The sequence below is a fragment of the Chrysoperla carnea genome, chromosome 2, assembly GCF_905475395.1.
Source record: "Chrysoperla carnea chromosome 2, inChrCarn1.1, whole genome shotgun sequence".
Classification (NCBI taxonomy): Eukaryota; Metazoa; Arthropoda; class Insecta; order Neuroptera; family Chrysopidae; genus Chrysoperla; species Chrysoperla carnea.
This window is the reverse complement of record NC_058338.1, coordinates 20,345,651-20,360,921: the sequence shown is the minus strand read 5'-3', so window position 1 is coordinate 20,360,921 and position 15,271 is coordinate 20,345,651. Positions and strand designations below refer to the sequence as shown.

General features: G+C 28.8%; 1 protein-coding gene and 1 non-coding gene across 2 annotated transcripts; one reads left to right on the top strand and one right to left on the bottom strand.

Moving 5' to 3' along the window:
- Positions 1–7,400: 7,400 nt before the first annotated feature.
- LOC123293479 (zinc finger protein 2 homolog) lies at positions 7,401–8,588 on the bottom strand. The gene is made up of 2 exons (XM_044874325.1): positions 8,402–8,588; positions 7,401–8,335 (listed from the first exon to the last, which is right to left on the bottom strand). Exon 2 carries the CDS (start codon positions 8,333–8,335, stop codon positions 7,607–7,609), a length of 729 nt encoding a protein of 242 aa, XP_044730260.1. The 5' UTR covers positions 8,402–8,588; the 3' UTR covers positions 7,401–7,606.
- A 986-nt stretch (positions 8,589–9,574) lies between these two features.
- On the top strand, positions 9,575–9,646 carry Trnae-uuc. Its single transcript has one exon. It is a non-coding gene; the product is annotated as a tRNA-Glu (tRNA).
- Positions 9,647–15,271: the final 5,625 nt, after the last annotated feature.

Below are 15,271 nucleotides of genomic sequence, written 5' to 3'. Positions count from 1 at the left end.
AAGCGTGTTAATGAAAATCCTAATCAGAATAATTAGACAAACTTATTAAATTATTGTCTTGTCATCGGTACTTGATAAGTGTGGAGGTATTTGAAGTTCAAAACGTTCGAAGACGTCGACAATTTCATACTTTTGCTCTCCTTATAGTGGCGAGTAGAGCTTTATTATTAAAAAGCGCCTCCTAAACTAAAACAAATTTAAAGATGCTGTTATATGAAGGATAGAAAAAATTGCATCATTCTAGTTGAAAAAGCTTTTGTGTTCGAACAAATCACTCAAATTAAATGTATTAAAATTTCCAATCAAACCTAATGCTTAAAAAAAACAATTTTATCAACTCATTCAAAAGGAATACCATAAAAAATCTTTTGTCACAAATAATTATTTAAATGTGTTCAAATTAAATCTATTTAAAATTGTAATCCAATAAGAAGTGATAAGTCTCAACATGATGTACATCCCTTCTTTTCTCAACCATTATCCAATTATAATCAATTAAATTCAACATATTATACTGATAAACACTGTACAACATTTAACAACCCCTATAGCGTGCACAGCATACACACATACACACAAACACACCCTTCTTATCGGTCGGGGTCATTGTAATACATGTTACAGTTACATATTATGTAGAAATAAAAATAATATTTTATGCATTATAGACATTTATTATTTTTTAGTACTGCTAGTTTTTTACCTTATGTGGTTATTTGTAATAAAAAATTTATTTTTCTTAGCAATAGGGTCATTTTTTTTCTAAATAAGTACATAATTAAATAATTAGTATAGACTTATAGAGGTTAATGTACCAAAGTTTGTTCCCATTAAAACTAATGCAAATTTTATTAACTTCAAAACTTCTCTAAAATGATTTTGCCCGACGCTAAATAATAGAGAATGTTGGTTATCTGACAACTTAAAATTGAAAGTTGTCAGAAGTTGTTGCAATTTTCAAGTTGTCAGACAATCCCTACACATTATTTACACACGAAAAATTTAAATAACAAAATTTCGAAGATTGGAAATCACTCATAATTTTTTTCATCAAAAATTTCATATGTTAATAATTAATTATTTTGTATACAAGATAAATTCATTTATTGATTCGATGACGGTTTCTGTAACGACAGCGTTTACAATCTGCAAACTAACCGGAAAATCTTTTGAAAAAATAAATAAAATCCCTATATATTATAAATGTGAAAGTAAGGATGTTAGTTAGTTTGTTTGTTTGTTTGTTACGCTTTCATGCCAAAACTAACGAAAGGTTTTTAATAAAACTGTACAGCAATATAGCTCATACATCAGAATAACACATGAGCTATTAATTATAAAGATATAGATATTTATTTCTGATATACTCAATCAATTATGACTATTTTACAATTTAAAAAATTGAAAACTGTGTATACCATTTAGCTGCGTAAAACAATCCCTTCAAGTGTTATGGAGGGGGGGGGGTAAGTGAAATCAAGAGAGGTGGAGGCTATAAAGCGGTGATTTTTACTTTTAAGCCTAGTGAAGCAGACGGGTATCAAGCTAGTGTATATATAATTCTCTGCGTTCGCTAATAACTTAGTTTTTAAAAAGCGACCATAAAAAAATATCAAAAGTCAAAAATACAAAAAATCAATTATAAAAGTTGTGAATTGTAATCAATTGATACCTTTAACGGTCAAAATGAAACTGTAACAGTATAAGCAGAAAAAATTCAGCATCTTGCGTATCTGTATGAATGATGTTTCAAATGTCCAATATCCAGACAAAGATACTTGGACCTGATAGATCTTTAGATAAATTTTGATGAATTTTAAAGCTAAAAAGTAAATATAAATTTCAATAGAAAAACATCCATCTGCAATCCAATAATTAATAAATTATCGAAGAACATTAAACGTGTGTGCAAATATTAGAAATTCATTCATAAAAATATAATGATTTTTGCTATGTAGTTATCCAAATATTTACTCATTATACAACAACAATAATTGTATATACAAAATGATATTGTTAACGAAAAAATAATACATATATGGTTTTAGGTAGATACATGTTTTTAGTAAACAAATAAGACATATAAAACTTACCTATATATTCTTTTATTTATTTATTTACTTCCTCGATATATGACAGCTAAACAACATTAAAGAAAGAGAAATAGAAAAAATCAAAAATATTCTTAACGAAAAAATTAACCGAAAAAAAATTCAATAATAATTATTAACTTCCCAGAGGAAGTTAAGTCGCCCTATAAGCTCAGTTGGTTAAGGCGTAACCAATTCCGTCCGCGGTATGCTTAATCCGCGGTAGGCAAACTTAATTTAATTAAAAGTTGCGATGGGCTGATGTAGTGCATGGTATATGCATGAAGGAGGTGCACTCAGCCCCTGAAATTGACGAGCTGATAAATGAAATTATCAGCGGAAAGGTGGTAAAAAAAATATATATGATATCACAATGGGCTCAATAGCCGAAGTGTGTCCTTCGTAGACGGCCAATATAACCTAACCTACCCTAACTAGAGGAAGTTCATGTAATGGGGCCGATTTTGAAAATCTACTGTTTTACCTATTTCCTCGGTTTCAAAGCCGCAATATCCGACTCAAACGTTTTAAATGTGATGTCTGTGAGTATGTGTGTGTGTGTGTGTGTGTGTGTGTGTGTACGTATGCGCGTAAGTTCGTTCGGATTATTTCGTCCCGATTATCTCGCGAACCAGTTATGACATTAACACTTGACTGGGCTTATTCGACGCGTAATCTCGTATTTAAGAACTGTCTTCAGCAGAATAAGTTGACCAGTTTTTTAATGGTAATAAAAAAACTGAATAAACAGAATCTGAAAAGTGGATAAAACACATCATTTATCTATGGAGATAATGATCGTTCCAGCATAAGCTGCAATACATGTTCGAAGAATAATATATGAAGGCTTAAGACCCTTTTTTTTAAATGTTTTTTTCCCCTTCTGGGAAGTTAGTCATGTGGACTACAGGGGTCGCACTCACACGACTTCAGTACCCCACCGACTAGTGAGTGAACGCAGTCGCAAGATTAACGCGATTTATTTTGTAACAAATAGTTTTGGGCGGAGTTGTATATTGTACCGAGTTGTTTTTAACAGAACTTTAATGATCGAGCTGTTTTGGCCAGAGTTATTAAATACCGAGTTATTTATGACGGTTTCCCTTTAGCGATAAAAACTAGTTCTGACCAGAAGCGTCAGTCAAAATCACCTTTGACCGTAAATTTACATTCAAATGCACTATTAACCAATGATATTTAGGCAAAACTACTATAGACGAACTTGTGCAGTCTAGAGTACTTTTGCCTGTTTTTTTCAGTTAAAAGTTGGTCAGCTAAGAATTTTGATTGTAGCATATATAAACTTCGTATAATACGCTCACAGATGGCGAGAATATAGTTCACAATATACCTTAAGGCCGCCTGTTTTCTTGAGTCAAAATTCCTGTCGTTTAGGGTAATTATTTTAGAACATTCTGTGTAACCAAGACAAGAATAACCTAAACACCCTGTAAAATAAAGAATAGACAATTGATTTTTGTCATGTTTATAAATAATTCAACAATTCCAAAATACATTTTTAACTTTTTCATTCATAACGATAATGAAGGGGGCTGTGTCATACAACCAACCTGTAACACTAAAACTAATCATTTTACAATAGTAACAGACCAAAGCGGAACATTATTGTTGTTTGTACACAAACAATCATCTATTTTGATGTTATACACAACATATTCCATTGTTACCCAAAAAAAAAATATGTATCTTGTTTTGTAATCGGCCGGAAGTTAAAAATGCTTTAGGTCATAAAGAAGCAAGATATAATTGCCATAATATTTTGTAAATTTTACACAAAGAGTCTAACAATCAAAAAATTTTATGGTCTTTTCAGATTGTATGTAAACCTGTCAGCCAACTTCTCTTTTACGAAAATAACATTTAATCATTTTTTTTCGCTATCATCAAAAAATTATTATGATTCGGCATTTAGGTAATTTTTTTTAAATCAATTATTGTTGTAGGAAGTAATAAATTTTAAAAATTGATGTTAAGTAATTGATATATTAAACGTTCGATGTTAAATTTTTTCTCACGTTGTATAATAAATACTACAAATTCTATATAAAAAAAAAAAAAAAAAAAAAAAAAAAAAAAAAAATTAAATTCTGAGGCGAATCAACGCACAGATGTCGTTCCAGACAATTTGAACTTAGAAAACAGATATCACCGGGTAAAATCTACCAAGAAATCTTACCACACTCAGGTCCTTTGGATCTAGATCATTCTTTCAACATCTGCTAAAATTATTCAAATTAAGATGAGCATTTCTGTGGGCTGTATTATGCATTTTGTTAAAATATATCCCCTTAAGGACCCACAATAAAAATATTTAGCTAGATTATAAAATTATTAATTAGCTAGACCGGTTTCGATTGCTTTGGCAATCCTCTTCAGTAGCATTAAACCTCTTAAAATTAAAAAGTCTTAAAATTAAAAAGTCTTAAAATTAAAAAATATTTACAAATCCGAAAAAAGAACCGCATCAATCTGAAACAAATAATAATAAAATATTACCCTTAAAATTAAAATAAAATTATTTACCCGATTATAATAATAATAAATCTTTATGTTACACCCTCTAAAATAATGTAACTGCCTGCTTTCACCTAAAACACAATAAAATATTAAGTTTTAATCCTAAGATAGGATTATCGTTATGAAAATATCAGAAAACCAAGGGATTAAGCCTGAAAATAAATTATAAGATAAGAAAAGTTGTAAATATAAAATAAAAACACAGAAATAAAAATAAAAATAAAGAGAAAATTAGATTACCAACAAATTAAAAATTTTTATCCTCGGTATACCTAAAACAGAATAAATAATTAGAATTTAGAAAAACCTGTAACAAACCGGTCTGAAGAATGGTTAAACGCATCAACTATTGGAAAATGGTGTAGTAGGCCGGTTATTATTTGCTTTATGTACTTAAAATTGAGATACAAAAATATATAGGTCCTCTAGACCCAGTGTGGTGAACAAAGGTAAATAGTTTTTCAAAATTTCCCGTATATAGGACATAAAATATCATAGTTTGTGATTTTTCGTAATCTAAAATGAAAAGTGAATGTCCCATATTTGAAACAAAAGCTATTGACGATTGTACCCAAAAATCAAGTAATTGTAAGTGGCTGATTATCATGACGTTATAAAATGTTTTTATTAATGCTACTTCGAATCTCTATTCAGGATGTGAATATTTATATAACTACTTTTCTAATTGGACATTGAAATGTTCTTAGCCGTAACGCTAATTGTGAGCCGCGCACCTTATATTTATGAAAAATTTCCAACTGAAAAGGACTTTGAAGGAAGGAAAAAATGACTGAATTTGAAAATTGAGGTGTACATATAACGTTAAATTTTATCATCCACAACTTTTATTTCATGGGTTTTTCAACAGGAGTAATCTCTTACAAATAAAATGAGAAATTTTCCCGGATATAACTTTTGATTTCGGCTGTACCACTGAACTGAATTTTTAGAATCTCATTCGAAGTAGAATTTAACTCTCTTTAATATTAAATGGAATGGCATTTTCCGTTGGTCTGACCGTTTTCTAGGTACAAGCAAAAAACTGAAAATTGTGAAAAAATTTCGCAGTAATTTGGCTCCTAAAAGTTATGCACGTCTCCTGGAATTGCGCAATTTTGGATTACACGCATTTAGGACCAAATGAAGGAATTAAAACGATTGTCGACATGCTGGAAATTAATTCTTCGAAAAATTTTAATTTGATTTGCCTACTTAGGCAAAAAAAATTATTGAAAATTTTGTAAATTGACTTTGTGGAAAATTGAATGTACCTTTGCTAAACAATAAAATATATCAATGTTCTAAGATTTCGCCATAGGGTTTTTTAATTTTTTTAATCGAATCGCCGAAAAATCGTTAAAAAATTGTATTGTCTTTTGATTTATAAATATCCAGAGATTTTTATTTTGGGTTTCAATTTGCGCCAACTTACCTAAGTGTCAAGGACGTGCAATGAGCATTTTTCAAATATTGCGTTAAGTTAAACAATTCGACATTATGACTACTCGACGAAATACATTGAACAAAGCTATGCATTATGGCGGTTTTCCACTAAACGGACAAACAAAAATAAAACTCAAACTGCAAACAAAGACAAAACTGAAACTGTAATAGCCATTGGCTAATACATTGACAGTCTCAAAAAGTTTGCAAAGTTGCAGTTTTGTTTTTTTCGAGTCGAGTTTCAGATATGTTTTTGTTTGTTCTTTTAGTGGAAAACTGGCATTACAATCTTCCATCTGTTTCTATGTACAAATTGTCACGATATATGATGTCAGCAAACTACATTTATAAAACGTAAATTGATGACATCTTATAAAGCCAATAGGTATATGGAAACATAGTGTTTATTTCTAAAGCTCTTTTGTAACACTCGGGCTAGAGTCCAAACTACCCTCTATATTCTGTTATTACACTTACATAACGTGTTGTAATCGTGTATTCAGTATTTTATGTGCCATCTGTTATCAGCCTTAAGTAATACTTACATTCAAGTTGTATAGAGATCTGCTGATAAATTGTTATAAATTGGCGGTGGCATCATAAAACAATTTTTAAAATTTTAAGTATTAAATGAGCATAAATTACTGTATTTGTAACATTTATTTTTCAGTGGTAAACATTCGATTATTTATATTTTTTATAGAGTTCTTAAAACTTTATTTCTTTTTTCCCATATTCATATTGGAAAAGAATACCTCTTTGATAATGGAAATAGTATATTACACACCTAGGGAGCAAAAGTAAAGAATGTTTCAGATCGGCTTCGTCTCGGACGACAATGAAAATGAAATTTGAGACATTCCTTTGCTCTCTATGTGTATATACTAGTTTTTTGAAAGTGGCAACTTCGTTTTTATTATAATTCGTCGTTTTGAAATTTTTTATGAACGAATTTTCTTAATTAATCCAAGCTTGGATCAATATTTTCTTTAAAATGATTTGCAAAGATTCTATTAAGAGATAAAGTCGTTAATTTTCCACTCTCGTCTTCCAAAATAAATACATTATAAGGTAAACAAATTATAAAGTAAGAAATATAGGTGGGATTTTGAGGAAAAAAAAAAGCAAATTTAAAAAAAAATTTATTTAAATAACTCAAAGCCATCAATCAGACATGTTTAAGAATAATAAATAACATTTATTATGTCAATCAACGCAGTTTAACACAAATTTTTGTTTTTGTTCAAATACTTCACCGTTCCTTACATTGTAAAGCCGCAATTCTTGGTTGATTTTAATAAATCTTGTTTTTTCGGATTCGATAAAAATTTGAATTAAAGTCAATTGTAACTATTACGATTAGACGAAGAACAAGTACATTTAAAATGATAAAAAAAATTCCCACTTTTTGTAATTGAAATAAATTCCATTCAGGCTGTGTGTGACATAAACAACAATTTTTCATTGTTTTTATTTATTTCCACTTTGGTTAATTTTTATGAAACTGAGTGTACATGATGACGATTGCACTAGAATCATCCAAAATCATTTTCAATTTTAACAGATGCCATTTTAGCAAGGTGGATTCTTTGGTGTCGTTTTAAGTGTTCTTTGCGTGTAAATGATTTTCCACATACGTTACATGGATATGGCTTTTCACCAGTATGTGTCCGTTCATGTATTCTCAAATGTGACATACTTATTAATATTTGTTCACACATTGAACACTTGTATGTCCTCTCACCAGTATGTTTACGATCATGTCTTTTTAATTCCGAATTACTTTTAAACGCTTTATAGCACGTTGGACACTCATAGGGACGTTCGCCCGTATGAATTCGTTCATGTACTTTTAAATCGGAGTTAGTAGTAAAAGCATTTTTGCATGTGCTACAAACGTATGGTTTTTCTCCTGTATGTGTACGGTTATGTATTTTTAAGTCAGAACTACGTGAAAATGCCCGATCACAAACATTACACTTGTACGGTTTTTCTCCAGTATGAATACGTTGATGAATTATTAAATGTGAATTACTTATGAATGATTGACTACATGTTTCACAATGGAAAATTCGTTCTTTTGTTGAATTTTTCGATATGGATAACTTTTCTTGAGTATTTGCTTTAGGAACTGATATTACTTCAGGCACTATTGTTTCTGTCTCATTTTCAAAATTTATCTCGGTTTCTTGTTTTAAAAAAATAATTTCCGGGTAAATAGGTTCCTGTGTTTCTATTGAATCCATATCTTCAACACTTTCCATCTAAAAATTAATAAGATAAACATTTCAAGTTATATTTTTGCAAAAGAAAGTGATCAGAAAATTCACCTTTGTTAAGTAATTTCAACAAAACTTTTTACAAGTTTTGAAGTTTCGGTACCGAAGTTGTTGTAGAAAGTTAATAATGTTAATAATGGACTGGTTATTGTACGAAAATTAGATATTCTCAGAATCTTCTATGGGATGGGTTAGATAAACAAATATTTTTCTACGAAACTTCATGGGTTGTTGGTTAATAACATGATTGCCAACTTATATGAAACATAAACGCAACAAGCTAAATACAGAGTGTTTCAAGAATATTGTGTAACGTTTGTTTGTACAGTAGACCCTCGGTAATCCGACAAACGTTTTGCAAGGTGGTGTCGATCATTATCGAATTTGTCGGACTATAAAGTACTGCCACAAACCTCCTGTATTCCGGAACTTTTTGAAAAAGAATACCTTGTAATCCGATAAATTACAAATCAAAGTGATGAGATTTCAATCATTATCTAATTTCTGCCACGGAAAATTCATGTATTTATAATAAATCTGCATTGTAATTACCGTTATAGTTCTGTCGGATTACAAAGTGTGCCGGATTAGACAGGGGCCGGATTACCGTGGGTCTGCTGTATCCTGTATAGTTAAATCATTTTGGCTGATTGTTTATATGTAGGTACACACTACACATACTCTCGTGGGCCGATTATATGCTTTGATTGGTTGTTTTGACGGCGGACGGCTCAGATATTATATACAATTACCACTAATGCAGTAGGATGTAGCTTCACGATAGTATGGCAACTAAAGACTGTCCTTCTTTTTAACAAGAGTATCGTAAATCTATTTTATCTTTTACATGTCTATGTTTGAAGGTTATGAGCAAACAATAAACATATAAAATACAATGAATAATAATGAGACGTTTACATGGCGAATCCGATTAGACCATAACTCCTCTAGGTAGAGTGGTGTAGTGTTATCTACCCCTCTTGCGTATATTTATACTATAAGCATTTATCACAAACCCACTAGCTGAAGAAAGATTTAATAACTTTCGTATTGTATAATGAGTATTATATTATTGAAGTGCGGAGGTCAATTTGGTAAAAATTATAAATCAGATCAGATACTTATGGCTGACACACACAGTAGGTCAATCAATGTGCTATTTTAAAGAAAAGAACGTGAATCAGGTAATATTTTTTATCTATTTTTACCTTGGTTAAATACATATCCGATATGGTCTAGTGGCTAGGATACCTGGCTTTCACCCAGGAGGCTCGGGTTCGATTCCCGGTATCGGAATTATTTTCATTTTAAATAAATGGGCCTCAATTTTACATATTCAATTCACCAAATTTTCATGTTTGAGATTCCCTTAACTCTTGTGTTTCCATCCGGGTACTAACCGGCGTACGTTTTTTTTAATAATTGTTTTACCCAAATATGATCATATAAAAACAAATAAAACTTCTAACTTTACAAGGTTTAAATTACCAGAGTATACTCCAATAATATTTTGGTATTGGCGCAAACTGGAAAATAAATTCGAACGGAATATGTAATAGAATTGCACGAAATATTTATTTTTATAATTTATGTTACACTAGATTTTTTTATCATTTCAATAATTATTTTTTTGTTTTTTATTAATTATAATTAACATATATTATTTTTAATTACATACATTATAATTAATGTTACAGGTAAAAGGTTCACTGTTATTTTTTTTTGTATAATTATTGACATACGAGATTGTAAAAATTGTTAAAAAATTATTGTAAAACAGAATAAAAATTTGTTTCTGTGATAAAAACACACTCGTTATTTAATTTTTACACAACTAGAGATTCAAAACACATACAACAAAGGAAGACAACATACCGTACAATAAAATAATTAACAAGCTATTTTATGAAAAATTTCAAATTTCACTAGTCATTTTTTTTTTTTTTTTTGTAATTTTTATTTGCCGATAAATATGTTATGAATACAATAATGACTTTTCTTAGAGATTGTATATACATAACACCATTTGATATATAAATGATTATCATTGATAAATGTTTGAAGTGTTCAGAGAAAATGGTAGTTCACACAACGAGTCGCTTGCCAAATCTGATCTAATCATCATATTTCGCTCTGCGGGAACAAAAATTCTCTTTATTGCTCTAAATGGCTTGGCCAATGGAATGATAGGATAGCAAGCCTTACTTAAAGGGGTTTATCAAATCACTCATGAGTATATTTTTTTACATCCTAATGTGAACTTTTGCCCTAGGTGTATAGTGAAAAAAACATGTGTTTTTTTGCAAGATGTACTACGTTTAAGCATATCAGAACGTTTTCTATGGTACATTAAATTACACTTTGCATTGTATTTATTTTACACTCTGTGTACTGCACCACGACAAAAGAAACAAACTGAGTGAGAACTAAGCTCTTGGTGTTAATATGCATGATAATATCTATATAAAGTGATATTTACATACTGTAGTCACAAGTACAATTTTGATGATAGATTAAATTTTATTTAAATCATGGTCAAATCACATCAAAGCGACGGACGTCGTGCGAAACGCTAATCCCGATAGAGCTGCCGAATAACTTATAAGAAATTGTGATTAATGGTGAAAATCTATGGTTTAATTTTCATAGCTTTCTTGGGAAAAATCTGTATATAACTGCATTTCATTTGCCACCCATCGCTCCAGTGTTGAATTAAACATCTATTTTAACAGAAATAGGGATAATTTATGACGTATACAAAGGTTCGAAAAATCCGTCGAAAGTTGTCATCTTTGTTGAAGGCTAGTAAGACAATTTACTAATATGTTCTGCGAAACAGAATTGTCTTTTTTTATATTTATTTATCATCAAAATTGTTTTTAAAAATAATAATAAATTATACTTGAAAAAAAAAACCGTATCATAATTGTTTACGACGATTTTTCGCTACTTACATATTTAAATAATCATTTGTTTTTAATAAATACGATATTAAAATTATTCTAGTAACAATTTATAAGAGGTATCATTCTACGCTAAATCCAAGATTTCATTAAGTACAATTTAAATTTTAATAAATACATTGTTGTATTGTTTTCAATTTTATTAATTTTATTTAATACTCGTATATTTAATGAATAAAATATGAATTTTTTGAAAATAAATTTATTTTTTGTTTGAGTAATGTAATAAATATAATTATATGTAATAATATAAAATTTAAATGTTAGGCTTCAAACAAATGTGAGATATTTCAATATTTATAGTTAAACCAGTGACTAACGTTTAGATCCAAAAGTCCGGATCTTTCAGGATAATCTATCCCGGCAATATTTTAAAATATACATTATCACTTATAAATTTATGATTTGCCTTGCAGGAGATAATGATCCTTTAATGACTTAATTATGTTATTATTAATAATGTCTGTTAGCATGATTTGTTCAAAGAGTTCTATATTTGTACAAAGGGTTGTATTTAATTTGCCTCTTCAATTTTTATAATCTCATAAAAGTCTGAAACTCATTATTTTTGATGCGTAAAAATGCAGTGATCAAGTTACTGAAATGCTAAATGCATTTTAAATAATTAAAACAGGAAAAACTAAAAAAGGATATATTTCAAAGCAAATCATTATTTCAGTTAATAGTTTATTTGTAACCTAACTAAAGGGTTAAAAATGATACCTCAATGTTTCAACTATTAACCTAGATTATTATTAAATTGCAAAATAAAATTTTAAATACATATTGAGCATGGTAATAAAAGCCTGTCTTTTTAGACGGCGAAAGACATTAAAATACTGGACCACGGCTTTCATAAATTTATAATCGGAAAAAATAAAGATCAAACTGAAGATTATGTGGTTCGAACCTCATTAAGGCCATTAAAATCAGTTCAAGTTTTGAAATTAAGAAGAAATTATTTCTTCATTACAATATCATCTACATTTTCGCTAAGACACTTCGCGCACAGACGTTGCTAATTTATGTATACGATATTCGGCTACATTCCGATAGTTAGTAGATTTATTGAGTATCGTTTACTCAATTAGTGTCGTGTGCGATATCTTATTATATTTAGATCAAATTAATTTTAGTGTCTATAATGCAGAATTCAATTAAAGCTAATTTTTGAGATTGAAATGCGCTTTACCTGTTTATAATTTATTTGATTAACAATTAATTTTGTTATAATTTATTCGATTAACAATTAATTTTTAGATAAAATTTATTTAATTAACAGAACTTTATTAAAAGGAAGACTGAAATATTTCTAAATATGTTCTTTTGAATAATAAATAATTAGCTTTAAAAGTTCTAACATTTTTTCTACTCTCACACTCAATTAAATTTTTCTAATGATTGGAAAATTTTATTAAAAATGTTATCAAATTGTGTAAGTATACGATTGTTAAAACAGAAATAATAGATAATATTTTGTACAGTGTATTTTTGGACGATTTCATACAAGTTTCCACGTTTTCGTTAGGTAAAGAATTAATAAAAAGAATAAATATAAAAAATAAATCAATAAAAATTACAAATTTTTGTTACATAATTTAAAAAAAAATAAATCCATTTATCTTAATAATTTGTACATTTTACTGAAAATATAAAATAAAATCACTGGAAAAAAATAAATTATTCTTTGTTTTTACATTTAATTTTACGAAAAAAATACTTTTGTGTTTAGGGCCATTAAACTTGAAATTGATAGTAAATTTTTGGGCAGTATATAAGTTCTGCTTTGAAGGTTAATTTTGTTTCTATTATATGTAATTACCGCACCGAAGATATTAAGAAAATAGGTAGATATATAATAGTTGTGTCTTACTAAGTACCATTCATATTGATACGGTATTATGACACATTTGTGAATATTCATTTTTTTTATTCAACCCGAGTTGGTCGGTTGTGCGACCTGGATTTGAGTCAACTTGGTCACGCCTCGAATTTTTTTACTACCAGTCTTTTTAGTGCTTATTCAGTGCGAAAGTTACTTACGACCGTTATGGATTAAATAAATGATTATATGGACAGTTGGAAGATGTTTGACGAGAAAAGCCTCGAATTATATAGATTATAGAGTTGGTGTTTAGCCTCAATATGATGGTGTCTCACACTGAGTAAAAAAATATGTTTTTACAAATGCTCAAAATGGATCCCATTAAATTCGGAATCATTTATATTGTTTTCCATATTGAGACAATTTGCTTCCTGAAGACTGTGCCTTTAAAGATATGTAATATTATTTATTCGATCGGGCAATTTTATCGAATCATCGTATACGAAACCTTTTACACGTTATATTATACATACTATTACAAATCACGCACAAACAAGTTTTACCTTGAATATAAAGTATAATTTATGGGCTGCTGTAACCATAACCTCATTTATAAAATTAAAAAAATTACGTAAAAATGTTTTAATGTACACGGTCAAAAACACAGACCTGAAAACTTCATCACAAATATAATAATAAAAATCGCAACGTTGTCATTAAGCATGGTTGCAGTTGGTTGAACAAATGTACATATTTTTTAACCAATAAACACTCATAGAAAATTGTATCCACTTTGTGCTAAATAAATTTTAACTGGTTTGTGGATAGATTGTGTCGACAATGTCAAGTTTGCTTCTAAAAAATTATAATAATAAATTTTCATTTTTACAAAAGTTACTCAATTGGTCGTGGTTACCTAATACAATAACCGAAATAAACGTTGACGTTCTCTTTAGAGATGATCACCCTATATAAAGAAAATTCTTTTAGTCTTTTTTTCTATAAGAAAAATATAATAACGATATTTGGATTATTAAATGTCTGGAAAAGGCTTCGACGCCTATTTCTTTTTTTGTATCGAGTAACCAATTTCAATCAACCTCGTAGAATTCATCTTTATTCGAATTTTTATGATGTTTTCAAACCTGTGTTAAAGATCATGATTTAATGGCATTTAAATTTTTGTGCATTTTTATCTAATCCTTTATGGTTGCAAATTATGATATTTCCTTAATTTTAAATATAAAGTAAAATATAAATAATACACATTATACAATTACTATAATAATAATTAATAACTGTACAGAAAAATAATAACTTTAAATAAATTCCTCAATATTCGATGGCTTTTTTTTTTCTTTCTGTCTTTCTTTTGTTCCGACGATATTCTCACAATCAGAAAAAATAAATAATAATTTATGTTTAATTACATTCAAATACACACAAATGTGATTACCATCATAAAAAATTTAGTCTTTTGTATCCCAGAGTATAAATATTTAAAAAGATCTATTTTAGCTTTTTCAATTGGTCCTAAGTATTTAATTCATAAGTAGGCCGGTTGATTTATAACGAATACAAAACGTCCTTGTTGATAAGACTGTGAGATGGTACATTCCACAATTAATTAGGAAAAAAATACAAGCAATTTTAAGCTATAAAAATTCCGTTATTTATAACATATAATAATTGATAAATATAAAATTAGCACAAAAAATGAAAAAACAATCCTTTTAAAAATGGCATTACTGTAAAGAAAATAGTCATCACGTTTCTAAAGGTGGGTACACACTAGCGACTCGAACGACTCATTTTCGTTTAATTTACCATGAATAGAATTTTTAGTGGTGTTTAAAAATTCAGCGTTAATATAAAATGATATTCAATCACAATTTGTATACTCTGTGTCACAAAAAATGCATTTGCTATACCATTCTTAGTGTTATGACATTGGTTACATGGTGAATCACAAGTAATGTTATTGTAATAACACTTAGAATGCTTTAAGTTTTGGGTTTTTTTTTACTTAGGGTATACAAAGTAATAACACAATTACTTCGTATGTACAAAATGAACAATATTATATTTTGCAAATGATCAATACACCACAACGACACCAGTTGCTTATAGTTT